At 39.3% G+C, this 25,679-nt stretch overlaps 1 protein-coding gene across 1 annotated transcript in view; it reads right to left on the bottom strand.

Moving 5' to 3' along the window:
- The window catches only part of iglon5 (IgLON family member 5), a 106,689-nt gene that overhangs the window by 57,969 nt on the left and 23,041 nt on the right, over window positions 1–25,679 (bottom strand). Inside the window, exons 4-5 of the mRNA XM_020940510.2 lie at window positions 24,762–24,994; window positions 10,854–10,973 (exon numbers count right to left, since the gene is read on the bottom strand). Of these exons, the coding sequence (XP_020796169.1) occupies window positions 10,854–10,973; window positions 24,762–24,994 (353 nt within the window). The remainder of the gene's footprint in view (window positions 1–10,853; window positions 10,974–24,761; window positions 24,995–25,679) is intronic.

Below are 25,679 nucleotides of genomic sequence, written 5' to 3'. Positions count from 1 at the left end.
GTGACCACTAAAACTAGAAGCTCTCAGGCATTTTCGTTTTGTAAAAGTAGCTCACCAGAGGAAAAAGGTTGGAGACCCATAACGTAAATTATTAGATCAGCAACATGATTTAAAAAGCCTGCAACATGTTTCTGAGAAAAAATTGTAATGGCCCAGGTTAGATTTGTTGTATAAATGGTCAAAATAAGACCACTCTGTTCTGTTCAGGAAGTGTGTTGCTAGCATGCCAATTGTTACTAACGTTACTTCACGGTAAACTCCACGTTTGTCTCTGAAAGTTGTGAAACGTACTTACAAACTCAACAGTGGGAATAATTAGGATGATCAGAACCTTTGCAAATAGTTTGAAATAGTCTCGTTCTGTTTTTCAAGTTTTTTAAGACCGTAAAAATCAGGTACAGCGCATTTAAAGACACATGCTAAAAAAAGGTTAAGGTTTGGGGTTTAGTTTAAAGTTAAAGGAGCGTGAGTGCGTGTATCTGTGTGTGCCTGTGTGTGTATGTGTGTGCGGATATTCTTTGTAAGCACTTGTTCCAAACTCTCAGTACATAGGTTGAGAAAGTATGCCAGGAAGGACGTTTTATACATAGCAGAGTAAAACAGAAAAAGCAGCTGACCCTCGGGGGAAATACAGGGAGCAAGTACATCACTGCAGTAAGCCTTATACAACACCGAGCCTGGCCACAGAAATGGGTCAAGTGTTCTGACACAAATAAAGTCAACGTTTTATTACCGTTGTTTCAAAATGAACACTGTTGTGGTTGCCTGGGATACAGAATACGCACTTTTCCGATACTTTACGGAGATGTGTCATGTGTCAGGTCAGGTTCTATCTCCCTGAGTTCAGATTGGCATGATTGACAGGTGGATTAGCCAATCAGGGACATGCATAACTCGTCCCTATCCGAACAATTACGGCTGCTTAGGCGGACAGAATCACTAAACTTATTTAATTTGTAAATAATTGACCAATGAGCTCCTTCATTTCACATCAGTCACTGAAATAAACAAATCTGACAGGATGGTACTGTCTGAATCTGGCTCAAGGGATTGGTGACTGACTGATAAAATATAGAAAAATACAGAGAGATATCATTTTCATGCACTTCCATTTGAGAGAGATACTTTATTGATCCTGAGAGAAACTGAAGTTCTGCTGCACCAACATTTACTATGAGTTTCTCAGTGGCCTTTGTGTCTCAGTCAAAGGTCTCGGTGCAGTTTAAGAGGAGGACTGGTCAGGTGGGGTCAGCAGATCAGTGTCAGGGTGGTTTGAGGAAGAGCCAAGAGCCTCTGTGTCCTGCAGCATCACAGCAGAGTCCAGGAGGAACACAACAGGAAAGGCCTCACTCTTACTCCTCTCTGGTGTTTCAGTTGGTGGATGAAATGGTTCATTCTAGGGATGGGCATTCAATTACATTTTCTTAATCGATCATCGGGAGAATTAATGATTGATTTTCAATTCATCATTAACGTTTTTATATTCAAATTATCATCATTATTACTATTACTAATCTGCATAAATAAACTTTACAACATATAAACCATAACCACTATAGAGCCACATCAGCCTGTTTGAGATTATCAATGGTTTAATGCTGCTTTGCCACATTTGTACATTTTACAGAAATTAAACTTAAACCCACATGGCTCATTTGCATAAACAATTAGCGCTGCTCTTAGCTCAACTCTTTATTTAACAGTCATTTCACTCACTTTATTTATGTTGGTCACTTTTTTTTATTTTGGTAACTGTTGTGATGAAAAAAAAAAAAGAAAAGTGTTTGTCTTTTGGATGTACGTGCAACTTTATGTTGCAGTAAGCTGGATACTGTGTAAGGCATGACGAAACCAGGATACTCAAAAAACCTGATCATAGAGCAGAGCCCAAACGTGGGACTGTGAGGCCCACGTTTACATTCAGTTTGTTGATTAAAAATGAACGACATTCTCAACAAAATTCTTAACGATCAATTATTGATTAGTCGACTAATCATGCCCATCCATAGATCATTTCCCTAAAAATATTTCCTCTGGAGGATCTTCTTCCACATTTGCTGCTGCATATGGTGTATAAAGCCTATAGAACCTCAAATATCCATATATAGTTTCTTAGCTAGCCTCTTGCACAGTTCTTTTCACACAGTCCCTTACTTGTGTCCTTTGAACTGCACATGCTGCACCTTCTTAGCTTCCATGATATGATGTTAAAAAAACTGAGCTAAAAAAGTGTGTGTGAGCCAGGTAGCCACAAAAGCAGCCAACAAGTCCACTGCTCTCCATCAAGGTAGTCAGTAGACAGTCTGTTATGAGTGCTAAATACTGAACCGGTGACCTTTGCGAGACTAACCTTGCGAACAGAAGCTCACACACTCACAATGAAACTGTGGAAGGAGAGAATGGAGAAGAATGGAGCCTGTGAGGTAATGCTGGAGAGACTGACATGTGGGGAGACAGCTGAGAGCTTTCTGGTTACGCAGTCTTGAGGACTGTGCCTTAGACTAGACATGCCGTCTTGTGTAACCAACTGAAAAGAGGTTCAAATAGTGCCCGTGAGAGACCGCAAGATTACTCAAACATGCATGAATGATTCAGAAAACCACTTTGTTGATGATGTAACGTTATAACCCGGTAGAAAACGCAAAAAAATATGATTTGCATAATGAACCCTAGTTAAATCGTTAAAACCACTCAATATTAAAATTAAAAATAAAGTCCTTTAGTAGAGTCTGTTGTAGCTTATTATATCTAACAATCCTACATTTGATTTGACTATGTTTGACCATCTCGAGCAACCTCTCAAGCCATTTCCCGAAACTCAACTCTGAATATTATTATTTATACTAGGAACTGCCACACTAGCCAGCTTTGTTTTCCTTCCAGAGAACTACATTACCGCTCTACGCCAACCGCAATAACAAGCTCTATAATTACGTTCTGTTTAGCGCAAGTCCACACTGACCTATTTAATACCACGTTCCCTTGAAGCCGTGTGCTTTCCTGTCTCCCAAATCAAGTCCTCTCCCCTGCGCTATGAAAAACCAACCGTGCACGCCTCAGATACCTCAGATAGCCCCATTATATTCCTTTCACTTTAGTGTCAGGCCCAAACTATATTATTTGTCTTGTTATATCTTCCAAATTCCGAAGTTCGCTTTCAGATAATGGACGGGAAGTAAATTGAGTGTTGATATTTTCTCCGCGGGGGTCAAAGTCTATACAGCGAGCGGCCAATTTATTCGCCCGTCAAAGGAGAAGTAAAACCTGCTATAGCTTGAAGGCCTGGTGCTCACGGATGTACTATTATCCACACAGAGGAGCTGTCAGGGGCTGCCCGATCACACCAGAGAAGAGGCACATCCCAGCGGTCAGGAGCCAGGCTGGACGACGCTAACCGAGTGAAGATACAGCTGAGTGAAGGCAACTGAAGGTAAATAAATACTTCAATAGAGCAAAGACGTGGGTGGTGTTTTTTTCTTTTTTTTGTTGTTTTTTTACGTTTGGAATAGGTTCTAGAGATTTACTAAAGCAGTAGTAGAAGAAGTACTCAATTTTGTAATTTAAAGGTGCATTGTGTAACTTTTCTGGTGGAGGGTTATTGCTTTGTCTGGAATGTTTCGCAGTATGACTTTAAACCTTACATTTAGTCAATTACAAGTGGATTTATAGCTCAAAAATACTAAGAAAAACAGGCATTCTGACTGAGTGGGGTCGCCTCTCCACAGATCTCACCTGTAACTTGGTCTGGTTTGGCTCTGTGAATACAAAAAAAGGTTTAATGCCATATTGTGAAACATTCCAGACAAAGCAATAACATCTCCATGAAGAAAATAATTTGATGGACCCTCCACCAGAAAAGTTACACAATGCATCTTAAAGTTAAAGTACAGATATTGGAGCAAAAAAAAAAAACATAATAAATGAACTCTGGGTATATTTTTAACATGGCTGAAAGGTCACAAGTATCAATTTTGCGTTTGAACTGTTTGGACCACATTACCAATAAAATCCATGTATCATTCGTTCATTTGTTTCTCAAAATAAAACCAAAAACAACCGAAAAAACAACTATTTTCTTCATTATTTGTCTCCAAAACCAAATTGAAAAAAACTTTTTTTTTTTCAGTTTTCGATTTTGTTTTTAAATGAATAATGGAAAAAACAGATAACGGATGTTTCCCATTTCCGTGACTTAAACTGGGATGCCAGACTTTTGCGCCACATACAGACTGAACCAGGACTAAAAGCAGATTAAAATAGGACTAAACCAGGTCTAAATCAGGTCTAAACCAAGACTGAGTATCAAGACGGGTCCGGAGGTGCGCCCACGTAGATTGAAGTGTGGTCAGGACTGAGACCAGGACCAGACCGGGATTGAAACCAGGACTGAGACGGGACCAGATCAGAATTGAGACCAGAACTGAGACCAGGACTGAGACTGAGACCAGGACCAAGACTGAGGCAGGTACCAAAACAGGACCAGATCAGTACTGAAACTGGTTTAGTCCTGGTTTAATCCTAGTTTAGTCCTGGTTTAGACCTGTTTTAGTCCTGTTTTAGTCCTGGGTCAGTCAATAAGTGGTGCAAAAGTCATAGTTTAAGTCACGGAAACAGGAAAAAAAAAAAAAAAACAACAATGAAAGAATGAAGCACGGATTCGGTAAAATCAGATAACTGAAGAAGTCATTATTGGCTTATGTTTATTTCCACCTAAAACTGTTTATGATTATATACTGGGTGTGTCAGACTTTGATCAGATTATTTACATGAATTTAGATGAGTACATGTCATTTTAATAATTCATCATCTCCAGAAATGAGATAATGATCTACTGTATGCCCGTAAACATACCACAACATTACCACAAGATTAATGACACTCATTGTCATACAGCAGTGGTTCTCAATCCACTTTCACTCTACCATGGTACGTCACAATCTAAATAAAGAAATGACCATAATAGTTAATATATCGTATTTTTCGAACTATAAGTCGCACTTTTTTTCATGGTTTGGGTGGTCCTGTGACTTATACTCCAGTGTGACTTATGTATTAAAACTTTCACACTGACAGGTGTGAGAGGCTCTAGGCTTGTGTGTCAGTATCTGCTGCTCCTATTATTCCTGTACCACTGTCACTACTGCGCATGTCTCCTGCAGAAAGAGCCGCTGTCCTGCTGCAAGTAGTGAAATAAACTTGTGAGGGACTGGTGAAAGGCGAGGATGGTGAAAACAGCTGCACAGTAACCAGGAGGGTGCAAGATGCAACTTTCTTGGAAGTCATTGGATGGATCGACAAAGCCTGGACTTCAGTGAAAATCAAAACCATCCTGTCGGGATGCTGAGTCTGATGACAGCTACACAGAAGAGGAAGTGGCGTTCTGTTTACCTCCAGAGGTCATGGAGTTGTTCAGAAGTGACACCGAGGATTTAGAATTCAATGGATTTAGTGATTTGGAGTGAAATGGAGAGTTTGGTAAACTTGTTCTGTTCTGTTGTTTATGCTATAATTATCTGAAGAACTGTTCATATGTGACATTAACAGTCTGTTGTTCTCTATTCTGTTGTTATTACTATAACTTGCCTTTCAAGATGAAATGCCGGTTTCTGGTCTCTAATTCTATAAAATAGTCTTATAAAATAGTCTAGACTTATAGTCCAGTGCGACTTATATGTTTTTTCTTCTTTGTTACACATTTTTTGGCCGGTGCGACTTATACTCCGGAGCAACTTATAACTTAAGTTACGTGAAGGTGTATGGAGTTTAAACACAGTGGAGCACTTCCTGTATTACCACATGGCATCACATGTTGGACCAGAATGTTCTGTTTGAAAGAATAACAAACAAACATACATCAGAAAATAGTATAATATGGGCCCTTTAACAGCTATAATTACACCTCAAATTGGTCATAATATTTTGTTCGATATACGTTATATATGTTACAATATAATAACTGGCTTGTATAATTAATTGTAATTGTAGAGCAGACAGATACATGGAAAATTGCTAACGTTTCACCTTCTACATCCACCATCCATCAACCGAAGCTCACAATAATTGCCATAGGACAGACCACCTTTCACAGTCTAAGTATAGTGCAATATTGTCCACGTGCCAAACAGAAGACACAGTGGCACATTACCTCTTAAACAAAGCCTCAAATCATATCATCTCTGGAGGCCAAGTCACCGCGCCGTGACTGACTTTGGACATTAGCGTTGACAAGGGTACCATTAAATCGCACGCTGATCGTATCACACTGTCCGCACTTCATCTATCAAGCACCACCGACCACCCCAGCGCCACGGTACGGGCTAAAAATAGAGCTAATTTAACGGTAAAAGTTAGCACGTGCCGGTGCGGTGGTCCTAGTTGACGGGGCGGATGAAGACAGATGCTGCTGATTACTGGTGGCGTGCTGGGGATAATTAGGTATAATGTGTGGCTGTTTGGGACAAAACGCAGGGACATGGGGAAAAGGAGAGCGTATGAATGAGAGAGAAGGGGAGATTAAGCAGCTGGCTCTGGAATGATGACACAAGAAGGAGGGATAAAGACGTATACCAGAGCTGAATCCTGATCAGCCTCATACAGACAGGAGGAGGAGGAGGAGGGGAACGGGACTATAAGATGCAACACGATCATGGACTGGGCAGGTACACTTCTTCATTAGCCTGGATGGACAGTAGGAGTGTAAGAAAAAAATGTGTCAATGATATATAGCAATACTTCACTGCGCAATTCTGAAATCCCAATCCCAAAACCCCATTTTTCATCAAAACTTCATCAGTTACACTTACAGTTCTCATAATTATAACTCATACTATTTTGTTCTTGTGAAGTTGTACTTGACTATAATAAAAGAAGTAATTATTGCTAAATTACAAAACATGGTCCTTTGTGTTAGGATCAGGATATATCATGACATACTCCATCGTGAGGTGCATATCGTGATAGGAATCATATCACCAAATTCATGACAACACACATCCTTAATGGGCACGAACCACTAGGGCTGGGTATCAGTAAACGGATACGATACACAGATACAGTACTACAAGATATATTTCAAATCAATTGTTCAAAACCAAATCTTCTTTTTGCCAAAGTAAATACGAAACATGCCCATTTTACTCATCAAAACTGTGAAAATGTCAAATGTGTCGCAAAAACGAGTTTCCTTTCACTGATTAAGCACCAAAACTGTAGCGCTGTAACTAAATAATTTAGTAAAATGTACCAAAAAAAATATACTCTTGGCAATATATCGATATAGCAGTCCCCGATATCGATACTGTATCATCACATGAAATGATACGATATATATCAATATTTCGATATTTTTGCACACCCCTACTAACCACAGAAACTGGAGAACACCTCAAGGACTCAATCAAACATATTCAAAACCTTTTAGCATGTGGTAAAACTCTAGCACACTAAATGTCCGACTATATATTGTACAGCATTGACTCTTGTGAGCTTTAAGTCATATTATAATGCTGTCACCGTATAAAAAACATACCAGGAGTTATGTTTTGCTGCATTCACACATGTTTGAGCAGTGTTGGGAGTAACGCGTTATAAAAGTAACAAATTACAGTAATGCATTACTTTTTGCTGTAACGCAGTAATGTGAGGCATTACAGGGGGAAAAATTGTAATATTTTACTCGGTACAAATGTGAGTAACGCGCGTTACAGTGTTTTTTTAACCTGGATTGAAGTGGTGGGTTTTTCTTCATAAAAATTCGCTAAAATCACCTCGATATCAGCAGCGGTGAAACACCGGAGATGCGCCCTCATAGACCTTCAGGTAACCGCGGGCGAAAGGAGACAAAGAACTCCACGCTGTTTAGACCTGGTTTAGACCTGGGTCAGTTCTGGTTTAGACCTGGTTTAGACCTGGGTCAGTTCTGGTTTAGACCTGGTTTACACTCGTCCCTCAATCGCAGTTCACTTTTTAGATTTTTATTTATTTATTTTTTTGTGCAATTTTGCATGCCCTGTTTTTTTTTACATTGTATGAATGCGTATTGCGTTCCTCCCGCTGCGTCCTGATTGGCCAAGGGACTCCTGTCTCCTGTACAGTACAGTACAGAATGTGTTCAGCTGCCAAATTTAAATACATGTTCAATCTGTATCAGTGTGATTCTGAAGTGCTGTACGGTTGCAAGTTTTCTCCCCGACGAAACCCACAACGTCGATGAAACGTTCTGCACCGACAAAGGCTCTTGCGCTCGCACCCAAAAGGCAGAGGAAGATGCAAACCATCACACAAAAAGTTGGACTTCTGGACACGATGAAGGAAGGCAGAAGTTACGCGCTGTAACAGACTCTTGCACCGGCTCGGGTACCTGCAAATAGTTGCTGAAATCAGGGGCCGCGAGCCCGAGCAGCAGGGTCCATAAAGAGCGATCAGGGTGACAGCCGCTCTTACCTCCGTGAGGTGCGGAGCAGAGCCGCTCCTTTCTCCTGCGGTCTCCTTCGAGCCCGTCCCTACAGTGAGTCCTGTTTTAGTCCTAGTTCAGTTCTAGTTTAGTCCTGGTTCACTTCTGGTTTAGTCCTGGTTCAGCTCTGGTTTAGTCCTGGTTTAGACCTGGTTTAGTCCTGGTTCAGTCCATATACAGCGCAAAAGTTATTTTGGTGAGAGTAACTTAAAGTAATGCAATAGTAATGTAATGCCTTACATTTTAAATGCAGTAATATTGTAATGTAACGAATTACTTTGAAATGACAGTAATAGGTAATAAATAACGCATTACAGTTTCAAAGTAACTTGCCCAACAGTGTGTTTGAGTAATCCTAATGTATTAGTCTGCTTACATCTCCTACATCTCTCTTCCACCTTGTGAAGCGGTAGTTTTCAATTTCACAGCTGCCTTTTATATTATATATATTTAATACAGTTGAGATTGGCAATTCCTGATCTGAAATCATCCAAAATAGTGCCATATAGGCGCTTTAACAATAATGAACAGCACTTACTTGTAAGAGTTAAAGATGCGTGGAAAATAGCTAAAGCTTTCCTTTACTTCTACCTTCCACCAACCCAATCGTAGCTCTTCTTTAGATTGGATAAACACTAACCCTAACAATTAGAGAACACCTCGGAAATATTGGAGATTCTATAATGACGCAATCTGCAAAACAAATTCAAATCCTTATTCTTACCCATTTTCTCAGCTTCGAGCACATGAACAAAGATAAATAGTGATTGATTGTAACAATGAAAGTTACGTGGAAAATTGCAAATGCTTTCCTTTATGCCCACAATCTATCATCCGAGGCTAACAATAATTGCTATCAGACAGTCCACAGAAAGGGCTGATGTGATGCTACTTGTTACACAACTTATCATTCCTATTCAAATCCTTATGTGTTCCATTTTGTAAGCTTCAAGCACTAAGGCCTGATAGATGCTGATAGCGTGCATACGAGTGCCTTTATCTGACTTTTATCGGAGCTCTTCTAACGCTGTCTACTCCAGTCTAGCACCAAAAGCACCAATTGAAATAATGGGACTGAATGTCTATACGTTTTAAAAGGCATTTGGGGAATTTGATCCTACCGGAGACAATGGATGAGGATCATGTGGGAAAAAATACTTCTGACAACTCCAGACAGGTTTTATTTTGTTATTACTCGAAGTCAGAGAAAGTACAAAGATGCAGGATCTAACGCTACAGAAGTACAGTATCTTAAAACCAGAGACGAGGAGGAATACTTTGAAAATGTTTTTTGTTACAGAATCCCTGCATAAGAATGTATTTTGTAATGTATTCTGATATGTGGTCCAATCAAAATTCTGTATTCTGAATACTTGCAATGCTTTTACACAGAGCTGCATTCAAATTACAGTGTAAAGATGCAACATACTAGTATTCAAAATATCTTTATATTTGTTTCACTATTTCCTATCACTAACTGGAGAAAGTAGAATCACACATGGACTCACAAGAGCAGGGTTGTCTATTTTTCTCACTAATAATGTGCAGTTTGATGGCAAAATTACACGATCAAATACCGTAACAAAAGTAAATATATACCACCAAATGACAAAGGAAGTCGAAGTAGTCAAAATTAGCATTGAGAATACTTATTCTCGGTACATGTATTCAGTTACGTCCCAACACTGCTTACAAACACCGTGTGAGACTCTGGAGAGAATCTTTACAGAAACAAAAGATGCTATAACATGTTTATCTGATCTGTCACTGGCTCTCAATGGCCATATTAGTGAAAGCTCAAGTTTCCACCTCATGGAAAAGCAGACTTATAGTAAAAAGAAAACCATCTCCAAAACCTGACCACAAATGACCAAGTTCAAAATGCATTGTTTAAAGGACCCATATTACAATATTTTGTGATCTACTGTATGTTATAAGGTTGTTTCCTCATCAAAAATATACCCTGAGTTGTGTTTTGTTTCATTCACACATGTTTAATACACAACATTTAGGCTGAGTTCTTCTCTCAAACAGAAAACACTCTGTTCCACCTTGTGGTGTCATGTGGTAACACAACTTCCCTGTGTTCTTAAACTTCATAAACCTTCACTAGAATCATTTGAATTAGTTTAGCCCTGGAATTGACAATCTTTACTGAACTAAAGGTAAAAAGCTGTTAACTTGAAAACAAATACTTCATGACATCACAAGGTGGAACAGAGCATTTTGAGCTTTGGAGATGTAGACAGACTGATAATAAAGGATTACTCAAATGTGTGAATGAAACAAAACACAACTCCAGGTCTGTTTTGATGCATCAAGAGTAAATTTTGTAATATAGGACCTTTAAGAAATCCATACCTTATGTATAGACACACATAGAAGATTTGTGTTGACTCACATTTGTGGACCTTCCAGGTGACCGTAGGCTCTGGTCGTCCCACTGCCAAACAGAACAGGTTCACATTCTCGCCCTCGTTCACCGACACGTCTTTGGAGATGTTAACGATCCGCGCTGGAACTGGAACACACAAGAAAAAAAAACTGCTTTGAATTTCAATGCAAAACAAGTCAATTTTTTCCTTGTAAAGTACATTTTTAAACCAATACTTAATTAGATCTTTTTCAGTGATTCTTTTACTTTTACACAGATCTGACCTGTAACTTGGCCTCGTTTGATCTCCATGAAGATTGATAGGTTTAATACCATACTGTGAAACGTTCCAAACAAAGCAATAACATGTCCGTGGAGGAAAACATTTGACGGATTCTCCACCAGAAAAGATACACAGTGTACCTTTAAGTTGATTTTTTCGTGTGATACTTTTACTTTTACTTGATTAACATTTTACTTACCTTTGTATCTGTACTTTTACTTACAAGGCCCATATTAGGCTATTTTCTGATCTATGTTATTATGTTGTTTCATCAAGAGTTTTATTAAGTAATTTAGTTTAATATTGTTTTGTTTCATTCACACATATTAAACACACACACCATGTACATTTAGGCTGAGTTCTTCTTTCAACCAGGGAAAACTGTATGTGATGGATCATTTGGATAGTTTCAGTCATGGAATTGCCCATCTATACTGAACTAAAGGTAAACTCTTAACTTGAAAACTACCATTTCATGACAAAACAGCATTTTGAGGTTTTTTTTTGAGGAGGTACTACCATGAGAACATTGCTTAAAGCTCACAAGAGTCAGTTCTGTGTAATACGAGACCTTTAAGTAACAAAACCAAGTACTTCATCCACCACTGCGGACACCATTAGCGCCCGAATTCTCCAGTCTTGGTTACGGGATGATGCAAAGCGCCGTACCTCGCGCTGACAGCCAATAATCGGACTAATGATGTGAACGGAGATGCCCAGTGAACTGCAACCATCTCCGTGACCTTCTCTTTAAAATGCACACGAGTCCAAATTGCAGCAAATGGCCATTAAAATGCCGCTCCTTACATCAGCCCGGTTTTGAATAATACAGAGAACAAGAGGCACTCCCAGACATTTTAGTATGATTCTCTTTCAAGATTCAGCAGAGAGACGATTGCTAATGGGTCCTTATCCGCCATAACATTTTAAGGATATGTTGATAAGTGTGGCTGTAATTATGAGATTGAGAAATAACATGAGGTTCAAACCAAAAAGCACGAGAAATGCTCAAAATGAAATTAATAGTTATATTTTTGTTCTTCCAATAGTCAATAGATATTAGAGTATTCTGAGCGTGGTTGAGAAAAGTACAACTACAATTAAGTGCCGTACTGCCTTGTCAATGCCCAATCTCATCTGATCTCAGAAGCTAAGTAAGATCATGCCTGGTTAGTACTTGAACGGGAGACTCTATACCGATGTTGTGTCCTCAGGCAAGACACTTCAACAGCTTTGGCCTAGAAACAGTTGTGTGAGGGATGGGTGGCTGTTGATGGTGCAGATGACCAGCCAGAACCACACGCTTTGACAAAACTTTACATAGACGAGCGGATCTGGAGCTTTTCAGATTTCAGAGGGCATGATTGACAGGTTAAACAACCAATCAGAGAGGAACACGGTCAGTTTGAGTCCAAAATAAAAATGGCTACTTCAGAATCAACAAAGCATCGAACTATTACTTAACTCAGGTGAAAGAAATTATATATTTAATTTAGAACGATACGAGAATTTGAGAGGAGATGTTTTCTGCATTTGAGAGACACGTGATACAAATTAGCAGCTGTGGTTGGATCGTCTCAAGTATGGATGGAGGGTTTTCCTTCTGGATTCGATCAGAATGTAGAAGGGACGGTCTGGTCTGGTCTGGCAAGCAGATTGGCAGCCTCTCTTCAGTCTCAAATTCTTGAAGGTCTGAGGCTACGTTTATATGATGAACAGAAGACACAAAAGTGGCCTCCCGTCTTCACTTTTCATTCCACGTTTAGACTAGCGTTTTCGGGAGGAAATCTGCGAGCATATGGTGACGCAAAAGTGTGTGGAATTCCATTGGGTATGCGTGCAGGCGGCTAGTTGGTGATGTATGTGATGTAAACACGTACGTGACGTGAGCAGATCTGACCAGAGTTTTGCGTCTTGGGCAGTGTAGACGGAAACATTACGATGAAGGGTATTCAACCTTTCCACTCTGGAGGCTGGTTTCAGATTTTTGAGTTTTTAAGCCCCAAAAATACCGTCACTGTCTAAACGTAAGGCATTTCCGATTAAATATTTTGACATTTTTACCCGCAAGCGTTCTCGTGTAAACAGGCCCTTATATACAACAAATTTCACATCGCTATATTTTACAGCTTCAAGGTTCTTGTCCACATTTCCATCTTGAAGAAGGTCACTCAAACTGTTTTTTAAAAGTGCTGTACAGTCTTGAGTTGTACAATCCTAACAATATGGAAAACAGAACTAGTTCTAGTTTAATAGTTTGCAGTGGTCCAAAGTTCTCCCACTTTCTTTATGCATTCTGAGCAAGTTTATAAGCACTTCTGAGCACTTTTTTTGCCAGTTAAATTATCTACAACTAGCATGCTGACGCGCACTTCTCAGACAATAAAAAGCTTTGTAATTAGTCACTGACAGTATACTCCAGATCTGTACTGGCAGTGTATAGCTCAAAGACATGGGAAAAAATTGGGTACATGACCTTGAAATGAACTATATTATACTGTATTATGTGCGGATATAAATTGTATTACTTGATAAAAGATTTGCATATAGAAAGTTTTATTCAAAAATCAAATGACTCAAACAATATTCACTATAGAAATGGAAAATAGTATGTACCTTGAATTTAAATTATGTTGTTCGAGGTGCACTGTGCAACTTTTCCAGTGGAGGGTCCATTACTTGCTCGTCTCCATGGAGATGTTATTGCATTGCCTGGAATGTTCCATGGTATGACATTAAACATATCCATCTAGCATTATTCATTAGAGGTGTTTCTATTCTATTGCTCAAAAATACACAAATTCTCTCTGTAAATAGGGTTGCCTCTCCACAGATCTGACCTATAGGTGAGTTTCATTGTTGACAAAAGCGCGCGTTGCATGCTGGGAATTATTTTGGTCGGCGGCAAGAAACACTAATTCAACATGACGGACGGAGCGAGAAAGCACGTAAAGGGTATTGATCCCGGTTATTTATCCACTCTAACGGCAGAGGACCCAAGACGATTTGACCAGAAATTGGTCATAAGCATCGATGGAGCCAAATCACCCTTTTCAACCCCTACAGAGCCTGGACCAAACCACATTTCTGGTCAGAATCGCCAACTACCTGACTAAATATTCACTTCGGCGATATCCACAATGACTTGGTGGAAACTCCTGGGCCATTCACAGCAGAAAAGATGAAAACCTCCAAGAGTCTCGATGCGTTGTTGAACTTGTTGGAGTCCACGGTTTGCTAGGATCTTCTACGTTTGCTCTGCGAATGTTTGAAAGCCATTTAATTCACCGTTAGCGGTTCTTTTCACTCAGAATACGAAAAAGACATTTTCTTTCTTCCGTGCTTCTATTTGTGCATCCGATAATGCAGCAGGAATTTACTGTTATCGGCAATAAATATGTGAGGTTACGCACTGTGTTTGACCTCTATCGTGTTTCTTGCCTCTGACCAAAATATTTCCCAGCATGCAACGCGTGCTTTTAATAACAATGACGTCAGCTGAAACTTGCCTATAATGGCCTATAATATAGCCTAGATAGGTTTAATCTGTAAAGTGAAACATCAATAACATCTCCGTGAAGACAAGCAGGTAGCAGACCCACCTGAAAAGTTCCAGAGTGCACCTTCAATGCACCAACATCTAGAGTTTTATTTCGTCTTATCTTGGGGGAAGCTAGTATTTGCAAACTGAAGAAGTGTTGTCATGGCTTGATGCACTGACTTGGGGCTGTAATTATTCTGAAAGCTACAGATGAACCTGGAGGGGACTTGGAAGTGGGCTTGGTGGACGCTTGTGCCAACTTTGAGCCCCCGCGGATAGAAATGTTTGTTTAGTTTTCCGTTAGCGAGCATCTGACATCTCCTCTGCCACCTGCGAGCCCAAAGCCGGGGGTGGGTTTTCTCCGACGCAGCAGATTGTCGTCGATACAGCCCGTTAAAAGTTTCTCTCCATTTTGTGAGAGGGGTATGGATGCGTTTGGAGCAGTGTGGAGCAAAATGGTGCCTTGTGTTATGTGGATCTTGGATGTGTCAAATTTGTTGGCTTATATAAGGTTTTATAACTGCATTGACACCTTACCATTTTGGGTTTTGCAGTATGAGAAATGAAATTGTGCTTCACACCACAGTCAGGCAGTGTTAGAAGCGGAGAATTGCTAATGTGGTACATTATGCAGTTTTGACAAGGAGAAAAGACATTCAGTTGTAAAAAAATGAAAAAAATAAAAATAAAATAAAAAATCAGAGACTCAGCTGTACTTCTTGGATTATGTCATGACATCTCAAGGGCTGCATTTGTTAGGATTTTAGTGCCAGATCATGGAACAGTGTGGCAGAGTTGCAAAATAAACTGATACCTAGGTATAAGTCTACTTAATTCTAACAAGTATCAAGACTGGATAAGCTACTGGGTTGAGCAGGGAGTGATGCCGGTGATACTGGAAAAATTACATAACTGAATAAAATTTTGGACATTTTATGAACTCTAGAGGAGGAAGTGGTCTGTAGAAAACCAGAGCTGTTCACCTTTGCACTGCTGCACTTTCTGTATTACCTGTCACTACTAGACAAGCTACACTACAGGTCAAAAGTTTTAGAACACCCTAATTTTTCCAGTTATTTATTGCAATTCAAGTTGTGCAAGTCCAATGAAGACGTTGAAATGGTACAAAGGTAAGAACTGAACAGCCAGAGGTTAAGAAAAAGATAAGATAACAAAACACAAGTCCAAGCTCTGCCAAAACTACCTCAGGAAAAAAAAAAAAAGATGTTAAGCTTGAAAACATGGAGTGTCCAGCACAGTCTACAGGCTTAAACCCATTGAGCTGGTTTTGGGATGAACTGGACAGAAGAGTGAAAGATGAGCAACCTACAAGTGCCACACATTTATGGAAACTTCTACAAGAGACTTGGGAAGAACTTTCTGAAGAATATTAGATTTCTATTGAAGAAAGAATGCCACGAGTGTGTTCAGCTGTTACATCTGCCAAAGGTGGACACTTTCATGGATCAAAAGTTTAGAATAGGTTTTGGTCAACAGTAAACAATAAAGAGTAAAAAAGAAATTGGAAAAAGTGTGGTGTTCTAAAACTTTTGTATGTTATAGATAATATTGTAACTTTAACAAGGAGCCACTGCTGCTATGTCTGAGGTAATATAAGGTGAGGAGATGTGTGTATGTTTCAGTATTGTTTTTCTGTAAATAACTTTTCTCCATAATTTTTTTCTTAGGACTGCAAATAGAAATGCCAGGCTAGAATCTGGCACTAGCAACTTTGCCCTTGGGTATTATGTAACATGGGCATTGTCCTGTTAAATAAGTGCAAATAAATGAAATGAAAAACAAATTTTAGACCACGTGGTGATATTTTCAAACCTTTTTATTTTGTATTAAAAAGTATTTATTTGTAGGGGTGTAACAATATCCAAGTCTCACAATATGATATCGTCACGGTACAACATTTATTGCGATATTATGGGGAGGCTCACAATGTAACAATATCCAAACCTCTCGATACCATATTTTCACAATATACATCTCACGGTACAACATTTATTGCAATATTTTGTGGAGGCTCACAAAGCTGTTAATATGTCACCTTTTCCTCTTAAAATGCCTTGACAAGACTTAACCCAAAAGAACTAAGACTTAAAAGTGCTTAAGAATTGTTATTTCTATTATCTATTATAGTCTACATTGAAATGAAGCAAAGTATCATGGTCTATGTCAGGGGTGTCAAACATACGGCCCGGGGGCCAGATCCGGCCCTCCAAGACCTTTAATCTGGCCCTCGGCTGATTTTCTACTTAAATATTTTAATGATATTTTCTATTAAAATCTTGTTAATTTTCTGTGGTGTTTATCACAGCAGCGTCTCCAGCGTCTCTGTACGTGGCCCCTCCCACCAGAGCAGCACAAATGAAGACTTGTCTCTTTCCAAACGCTCTTAAAGGACGATCGTTTTGACTGTTGACCGTGACACCCTCATCAGAAATATGTCAAAAATGAGAAAAGTGGAGCCGAGTGCAGGATTTTCCAAGAAAAATTGACTTATTCCTATGAACATACAAGTTCATGTTAAAACATTGTGTTGAAATTGTATTTTTCTTAAAGTTTCAGGTTGTTCATAATATTATAATATTTTGTAAAAGAAAGAGTTCATCAGTTAAAAAAGATTTCTGTAATAGATTTTTGTTTCTCTGCACAAATATTTGAACTTATTGCTATTTTTGGGGTTTATATGACATGAGTTTTCTGATCCGGCCCCTTTGGGATCAAAGTCGGTTGGATACGGCCCCCGGACCAAAATGAGTTTGACACCCCTGGTCTATGTAGTTCTCTGTCTTTTTTTTTTTTTTTTTTAGCTATTGCTGCACCATAACTCTTAATTTAAACAAAGAGACTTGTAATTTGATATATTGTGATGATCCATGATATTATTGTGAGAACTCTTGACGATACGATATCACAATATTTCGGTTATTGTTACTTCCCTAGTTATTTGTTATCACCGACATCGCCACTTGGTGTCGAACATTGAGCCTTGAGAAACAGCTCAACTAAGAATAACTGAACATTTAGCAGCCGCACTGTCACATCCACATTAAAGCAAACCTACGATGCAAAATAGATGAAAAAATATTTCTCAAAGTTGCATTTAGAGCACTTCATGCAATCCCTAATCACTTTCAAGATCCCTTTTTGCCGATCAACCCTATTTTCAGTGTCTCCGGCTTCTTTCTTCTTTCTCCAGTTTTATTTTCTTGATTGGTGGTAAACATAGGCTTATATAGTCATTTTAGAACAAATGAAAAAAAAAAAAAAGTGCTGCTTGCTCGGGTAATCTGCAGCTATCCATCAGAGGCGCCCACTCTTTGTTGTGTTGATGTTTACGAAATCAGCTCCCATTGGGCACCGCAGTTTTCTAACACAAAATCTGGCTGACTTGTTTCTTTTATTAAGTCGTTTTAGATGAATATTGAGATTTAAAATGCAAAAACGACAAAGTAATGATCCATGGATGTCGTAGATTCTAACTATATAGCAGGTTCAAGGACAATATGTGTATAATTAGCTGACAGTTGCGCTATATTTACTATGCGAAAGACCAGAGGTTATTTGTGAGCAACCGCAGCTCAAACCACACCACCACTATAGGACGCATATTCCTCCTGCCCATCCCTATAGCATCCTGTTCACACACATCAGCCCCGATCAGTCAAACTCTGTCACTCCGCTGCTAGCCTGATGAGTGGAGCCAGCGTCATGGTCACACGCTGTCAATCACTTAGCCAGCCCACAGACAGCCGGACAGCCCCCGTGTGTACCTCGTCTCCCTCTGTTGTCTCCTCATCCATTTAACCGGCCTAACTTTTACTTTATAAAGATAAGTAGAGCTATAGAGTGGATGGGGCAAATTGACTTGGGCAGTGCCACGGCTAAACGCTGGCTTATCCATCAACCGCTAATGCTTTGGTTTACTGCAGTGGTGATACATAAGGATAAACGAGACATATGCTACACAGACAATGGTAGTATATAGTCTTTTTAAAGGACCCTTGTGAGCTTTAACCGTGCACTGTGTAACTTTCTCGTTGGGGGTCCGTCACCTACTTGTTTCTATGGATTGCTCTGCCTGGAATGTTCCATAGTCTGACATTAAACAGCTCTACCTTACATCTACTCAATTATATTTAGTATTATAACTCAAAAATAAGAAGGAATTCTGACTGAGAGCAGGGTTGCCTCTCCACAGATCTGGCCTGTAACTTGGTCTGGTTTGGCCTCCATCAAAGTTTAAATCCATTAGGGCTGAGTATCATTCAGAAGTTGCCGATGCGATACATACCTCGATACATAGGCCAAGATACAGTGATCTTACTATTCGACACGATTCACAATTTAGTATTTCAATTCGATTTCGATGCAGTTAAAGGCTACTCTTTGTTAAACTACTTCTTGTGCAAAGTTCATATGAAACACAAACATTTTAATCATCAAAACAGTGAATATGTCAAATGTGTCGCATAAACGAGTTTCCTTCCTCTAAACAAAACTGTAGTGCTGTAACAAAATAATTTAGTAACATATACCAAAAAATACTCTTGGTGATATATTGATACAGCAGCCCACAATATCGATACGGTATCATCAAATTAAATGGTACGACATATCGCTATTTCAATATTTTTGCACACCCCTAAATACCATACTGTGAAACATTCCAGACAAAGCAATACCATCTCCACGGAGAAAAGCATTTGATGGACCCTCCACCAGAAAAGTTACACAATACACTTTTAAGCCATGTTAGAATGTTGTTCCCTCATTAAAAAACATGGAGTTGTGTTTTGTTTCATTCACACATGTCTGAGTAACTCAAATGCTCTGTTCCATCTTATGTCATGTTGTGGTAGTTTTCAAGTTACCTTTTACCTTTAGTTCAGTAAAGATTGGCAATTCCATATCTAAAATCATCCAAATGGGTTCTAGCGATTCTTAGACTGATTCATCAGCCGGTTTCACTTCGTGGAAACCGTCTGACCTCGCAGCATTAGGATTCGTTCGCTCAACGGTAAGTGGATACTTTTTAATTTAACCAATCGCTGCTATTTGGTTGTGACGAATGTATTGCGCCAAATCCTGTAGGAAGAAGGACAATAACGTCTTTCCCCTTGGTAAAATTCACCAAACATTCTCTTTTACACCGTAATTTGTATTTTATTTTGAGTTCCACTGGTGGACGGCAATGGACTGACACACTTTGTGTTTGTTTGTGTTTGAGTGTGCTCTGAGATGCTGCTAATGAATTGCCTTATGGGATCAATAAAGTTTTCTGAATCTGAATCTGATCTTTGTTCCGGCTTTAAATCCTCGATCTCGGGAATCGTTGCCAATACAGAATGTATGGCTTTGTAGACATCCATCTCGACCGCTTTGTTTACTGTTGTGTTGGACCACAAAAGGGTCCCAGACAGGCACTTGAGTTTGAATTCATGGCTTCACAGCTCTTTGCTGATTGGCCGGTGCGCAGTCTACAACTTCCGGGGTTCTAGCAAACCGTCTAGTGTGTTCCGATTCCTGACCTAGTCACTGGAGAGAAATTAAATTGAGTGGAGGCACTAGGTGGCGCCAGCCTGGCTAAGTGATTCTAGTGTGTGGAGTTAAAAAAACACAGTGAAGCACTTCCTGTATTACCACATGACATCACCTGGTGTAACAGAGCAATTTTTGTTTGAGAGAAGAACTCAGTCTAAATATGCAGGGTCTGTGCATTAAACATGTATGAATGAAACAAAACACAACTCCAGGTACGTTTGTGATGAGGAAACAACGTTATAACACAGATCAGAAGATGGCGTAATATGGACGCTTTAAATCACCAAGGACATTTCCACATAAGGGGGCGTGTGGAGGAAGTTGAAAGTTTGAAAAGTCCAGACACCTTGATTGTAGAATGAACGGCTAATTGGAAGACAAAGGGCAATGCGGAAAAATGGGTTAATAACTGTAATTTTTAACTTTCGGTAATTTTTGATTTGAGAAGGTCTGGGATTTCTAATTAGCTTTGGGGTAATGATGATGAAATTGTCACATATGAGTGATTTTGCAGTTCTTTTTAGTAGCCTACTTCATTAGAAAAGTGAGGGCACAAACTTGAAACAAAACTAAAGTCAGTTAATTGTAAAGCATGTATGTATGTGTTGGCGAATTTTGGATATTATGGCAAATATGTTTACATGTGATAGTACATTTAAAACGAATAATAATGCCTTAGATTTGCACAGATACCCACAATATTAGGGCTTAGGTTAAAGAAAACATACTACTTATTATGAAACTATAACATGTCTAGGTCATTATTTTACATTTCCTTCATTGTAAATTGTAATATTGGTCAAAAACAGTCAGAACTACAGGACTAAAAACTGTGCCTGTTCATATTATTTCATTGTAGATTTCCTCTTACATGTTTGTGTTGGTGAAAAACAGTATGCTATCGCTGGTGTGATAGGCCTGCTGATTAACCGGAGACTGAATCAATCACAGAGCAGCATTGTTTTTTGGGTGGAAGCCAACGGTGAAGCTCCCAAGCGAACCAAAACAAACATAGTGACGCAGACTGACGTACCTCAGCCTATTTTTGCTCAGATGCATACTATATTTGACTATGTGACACTGGTAATGTAGTGCTTATGGTAGTCCAATTTGTGGGTGTTGAAGTTTTTTCTGTAGGGTCACGTGACTTCTCTGTTGTTCCCAATCTGGTTAGGATGGTCGGATTCTCCAAACAAAGCTGAAACGGTGATGTAGCTCCAAAGGTAAAGGAGTTAGGGGCTAGGACCTAGGACAGTGATCTCCAGTTAAAATTACCTGATGGCAGAAACACTTTCACATCGCAAAACCAGGGTCCACAAAAATCAATCAAGAAAAATGACGATTAAAAATAAATAAATGTGCATTCAGTACTTGTATCATTTGCGTGTGTTTGTTTAAATACGTTCAAATGCATTTTAAATACCACAAAAATAGAAAAAGAATTTCCGCTTGCTCCCTGCATGCTTGCTTAAGGGAAGGTTTAGTTTTCGAAAGTAAGCAACCCTGAGTGACTCTCTCTGTAACTGCTGCTGGGAGCCTTTTCATTTTGACCTTTGGTATTTTTATTTCACTATTTTGTCCATTAAAAAAAAAAAAATCCTATTCATAATATAGAGCCTGGCTCCAAATTCACTTTTGTAACCACTAGCATCATGAGTGGAGCCAAACGCTATGGCTCGCTTAGTCCACTTCCTTATACATTATTCCTTATACACTATTGGTCAATTTTAGGTATTACACTTAAAGTTGATGAGGGAGTATGACGGTAAACAATGTAATGTATCTATCTGAATTGATGCATTCAAATTGGGGTTAGGGTCTTGGCATCCGGAATTGGCCCATGGGCTGCCTATTATAGACACAGGACGTAGGAGCTAAGATCTGAACTATTCAGAACGAGCCAAATTATGCTCAAATACATGGAAGTAAAATTGGGTACAGGACCCTTAAATGTTAGAGTATCAACAAAATGTATGTAAGTCAATATAGCATCCAAAAATCATAGGGACCAACATGGTGAGTCCTGGAGCTTGTATAGATCTTTAAAGGTGCACTAAGTAACTTTTTGTTTGGGGGTCCATCACCTGCTTGTTTTTATGGATATGCCATTGCTCCGCCTATATTCCACAGTATGACTTAAACATCTCTGCATTACATTTATTCAATTACAGGTGGTTTTATAGCTCAAACATACCTAAAAAAAAAAAAAAACAGGCATTCTGACTGTGAGCGGGGATGCCTGTCCACAGATCTGACCTGTAACTTGGTCTTGTTTGGCTTATGAAGATAGAAAGTTGAATGCCATACTGTGAAACATTCCAGACAAAGCAATAACATCTCCATGAAGATGAGCATTTGATAGATCCTCCATCAGAGAAGCTACAAAACGCACCTTTAACTGAATTCTTAACATTTTTTTTAACTGTCTTGCTCATTTGGGCCCATAATTAGATTTTCTGTTGTCATAATGCAGTCTCAGTTGTGTAAACCATGGAAAACGCATGCTTTTGTACAGTGAGAAAGATCAAGAAAGACTTCGAAATCCCCTCCGCCAACGTGCAACCTTGTTTTTCAAATTGAGCTCCCCAAAATTTTCAAATTGAGACAAGGACAAAGAAAACAACTAAAGTCTATTGACGAAGCTTCAAAGACAGCAGCGCGGTGAGAGCGCACGATCAATGTGAGAAAATCTAGCGCCAATTAAATTTTGGATCCTGATTTTGATATTCGTGTGTGAAAAGACTAGTTATGTGCACATCTGTTGCAGCATTGAACTAGCTTTTTTTTTTTTACATCTTTATTGACAAATTTAAAACTTTTCTTCACTTCTTTTTTCAAACCTGTCAATACCACAGGCTACTCGGGTGATTCATGCGAGGTACACGTATTCTTGGTTCACGTGAAATGGAGCACTCAATGTTACAGCGAAATTGCTTTCCCCTGAATCAGGCCCATTCAGAGCAGTGCCTGGGTTAATGATGACATATGTAATTAAAATCATTTAGCAGATGTGTTTTCATACGAGACTGTTCGGTGAGGCGTCAGTGCACCTATTTCTGCTTCCTCTGCGAGTGCGAGGAAAAAAATGACATACACATTCGATGCATCATTTTAAAGACTGAAATTAATGTTCATTTCTGTATGATATGTACGATACACGCAGTTATTGAAGGTGCACCGTGTAACATTTCCAGTAAAGGGTGCGCATCTGCTTGGAAATGTTATTGCTAGAATGTTCCACAATATAGATTAAACCTATAAATCACGAGGGAGTCAAGCAGGTTACAGCACGACGCTACATTACAGGTCAGATCTGTGGAGACTGCCAATATTCGCAGAAGGAATTACTGTATTTTTGAGCAAGAAACACCTGTAATGAGTAAATGTTAGATGAGTATGTTTAAAGTTATACAATTGAACATTCCAGGCAAAGCAATAACATCTCCATGGAGACAACCCTCCACCTGAAAAGTTGCGCAGTGCACCTTTAATATATTTAAACAATGCTTCTGCAACTCTTTACTTGAATTGTGATGATGCAAAATGAACACGTATACTAGTACACAGGGTTAGGAAGTTGTATGTAGTAGTATGCGTAAGAGTATTTTTAGATGAATACTTGGAGTTTTGTTTTGTTTCATTTGATTGCAATATTTCTTTTGCAAACTGTGGTACGTTTAGGTCCTTCAGGTGCTACAGGGATAAAATATTTGCTGAATTTAAAGTGAGTTTAATCCACATTCTTGTCCTCCTTTAGGTACGTCCTTGTGCACAAAGTCATAACTGTAGAGTTGTCTAGACAAAATTTAGATCTGGTTTAGCCCTAATAAAGGACTTGGTTAGCCTCATTTTACACATGGTTTAGATGTAACCTTGCGCAGCATGCTCCCACTAGTGTGACGGGGCTCACCCATCAGTGGGTCGAGGACTGCACCAATCACAGAGCAGCATCGTGGTTTGGGTTGAAGCCAAACACAAATCTCAGAAGTGAACCTAAACAAACATGGTGACGCAGACTGACGTACCTCAGCCTGTTTTAGCTCAAATCCAAATTTGTTTTTTTGAAAAACATGCAGAGGGAAGCGCTTCGTGCATTAGTGGATGGGAAGGGTGTCTGTAAAAGTCCCAGTAGGTCCTGATTAGGACTGTCAAGAGAATCAAAAAGCAGATACTAATTGATACTAAAACCAATATCGAAATTAGATATTAATTTAAAGTAATGATACTCAAAAAAACACATAGACAGGACACAATTTGATCTTCTTACACAGTTTTAAAATTATGTTGAACATTATCAGAACCAGTGTAATACCACATAGTAACTTAAAGAACACATAATTATTTTGTGCCGAAATTCACACTTTTGTCTAAAGAATGGAGTCTTTTTTCATTATCATTGGGGTATCAAAATCGAGTATAAAGTATATTTTACTGAAGAAGCACTCTAAAAACTTAAGTCCAGTTGACAGAATAAATATATATGTTTTTCTTTTGCTATAGATCATCTGGCAATATTTCAGAACTTAACACACATCAGCCATTACATCAGCCTTACCTTGCACGATGAGGTAGACGTGTGTGAGGCGGGGCTTGTTGTTGGCCTGGAAGGTGCAGGTGTAGGGCCCCTCATCTGTCACCTGCACTTTACTGATGTGGATGGAGAAATCACTGCTGTTGTTGTTCAGGAGGGTGACGCGTTTGTCCAGGGTCCACTTGTCCCGCCCCGTGAACATGATGTTGGAGCGGTTGAGCCAGGCCTTGTGGGTGACCTCCTCGTCGATCTGGCATCTGCACACACAGTTTAATACGAGGTTAAAACATCGCTACGGGGGACGTGGTGAGTCACGGCTGATGACGCAGGAGCAGACGCAGCAGTATCTGGCAAAAATGGAATACGGAGAACAGTTTAATGGGTCTATGGGGATGTCATGTGGTAATACAGGAAGTGCTCCACTGTGTATTTAAACTCCATACAGCTTCACTAGAATCTGGGAATCAGGAAGTGCACTGTTAACATTCTAATTGTTGTTAGTTTTACTGCAACTGAAAAAACTGTGACATGCCCTTAAAAACCCATTTTGTTGAATAATTGGGGTGCTAAGAATGTTTAATGTAACTGAGGATTAACTTTGGATGTCTATATAATTGTTTCCCAAAGAGTGGGTCGCAAGAGATTTTTTTGGGGGTCACCTTGTCAAGATCTGCATGTAGATCTGCAGTAAACATATGCATGCATCTCCGTGCACTCCGAGCTGTTCACTTTTTCAACAGCACCGCCTTGCCTAACCAATTTTCTGTGGGAAACAATGATTACTTACAATTTTTCCTTGTATACCATATTTTTCGGACTATAAGGCGCACTTAAAATTGCTTAATTTTCTGAAAAATCACCAGTGCGCCTTATAATCCAGTGCGCCTTATGTATTAATTCTGGTCGTGCTTATTGAGCTTGAACCAATTTTTACATATTCCA

This window comes from Boleophthalmus pectinirostris, unplaced genomic scaffold (genome assembly GCF_026225935.1).
Source record: "Boleophthalmus pectinirostris isolate CB_2022bp ecotype Guang Dong unplaced genomic scaffold, ASM2622593v1 HiC_scaffold_6, whole genome shotgun sequence".
Taxonomy (NCBI): Eukaryota; Metazoa; Chordata; class Actinopteri; order Gobiiformes; family Gobiidae; genus Boleophthalmus; species Boleophthalmus pectinirostris.
Note: the sequence above shows the minus strand (reverse complement) of the source record. Positions and strands in the feature narration are given on the sequence as shown.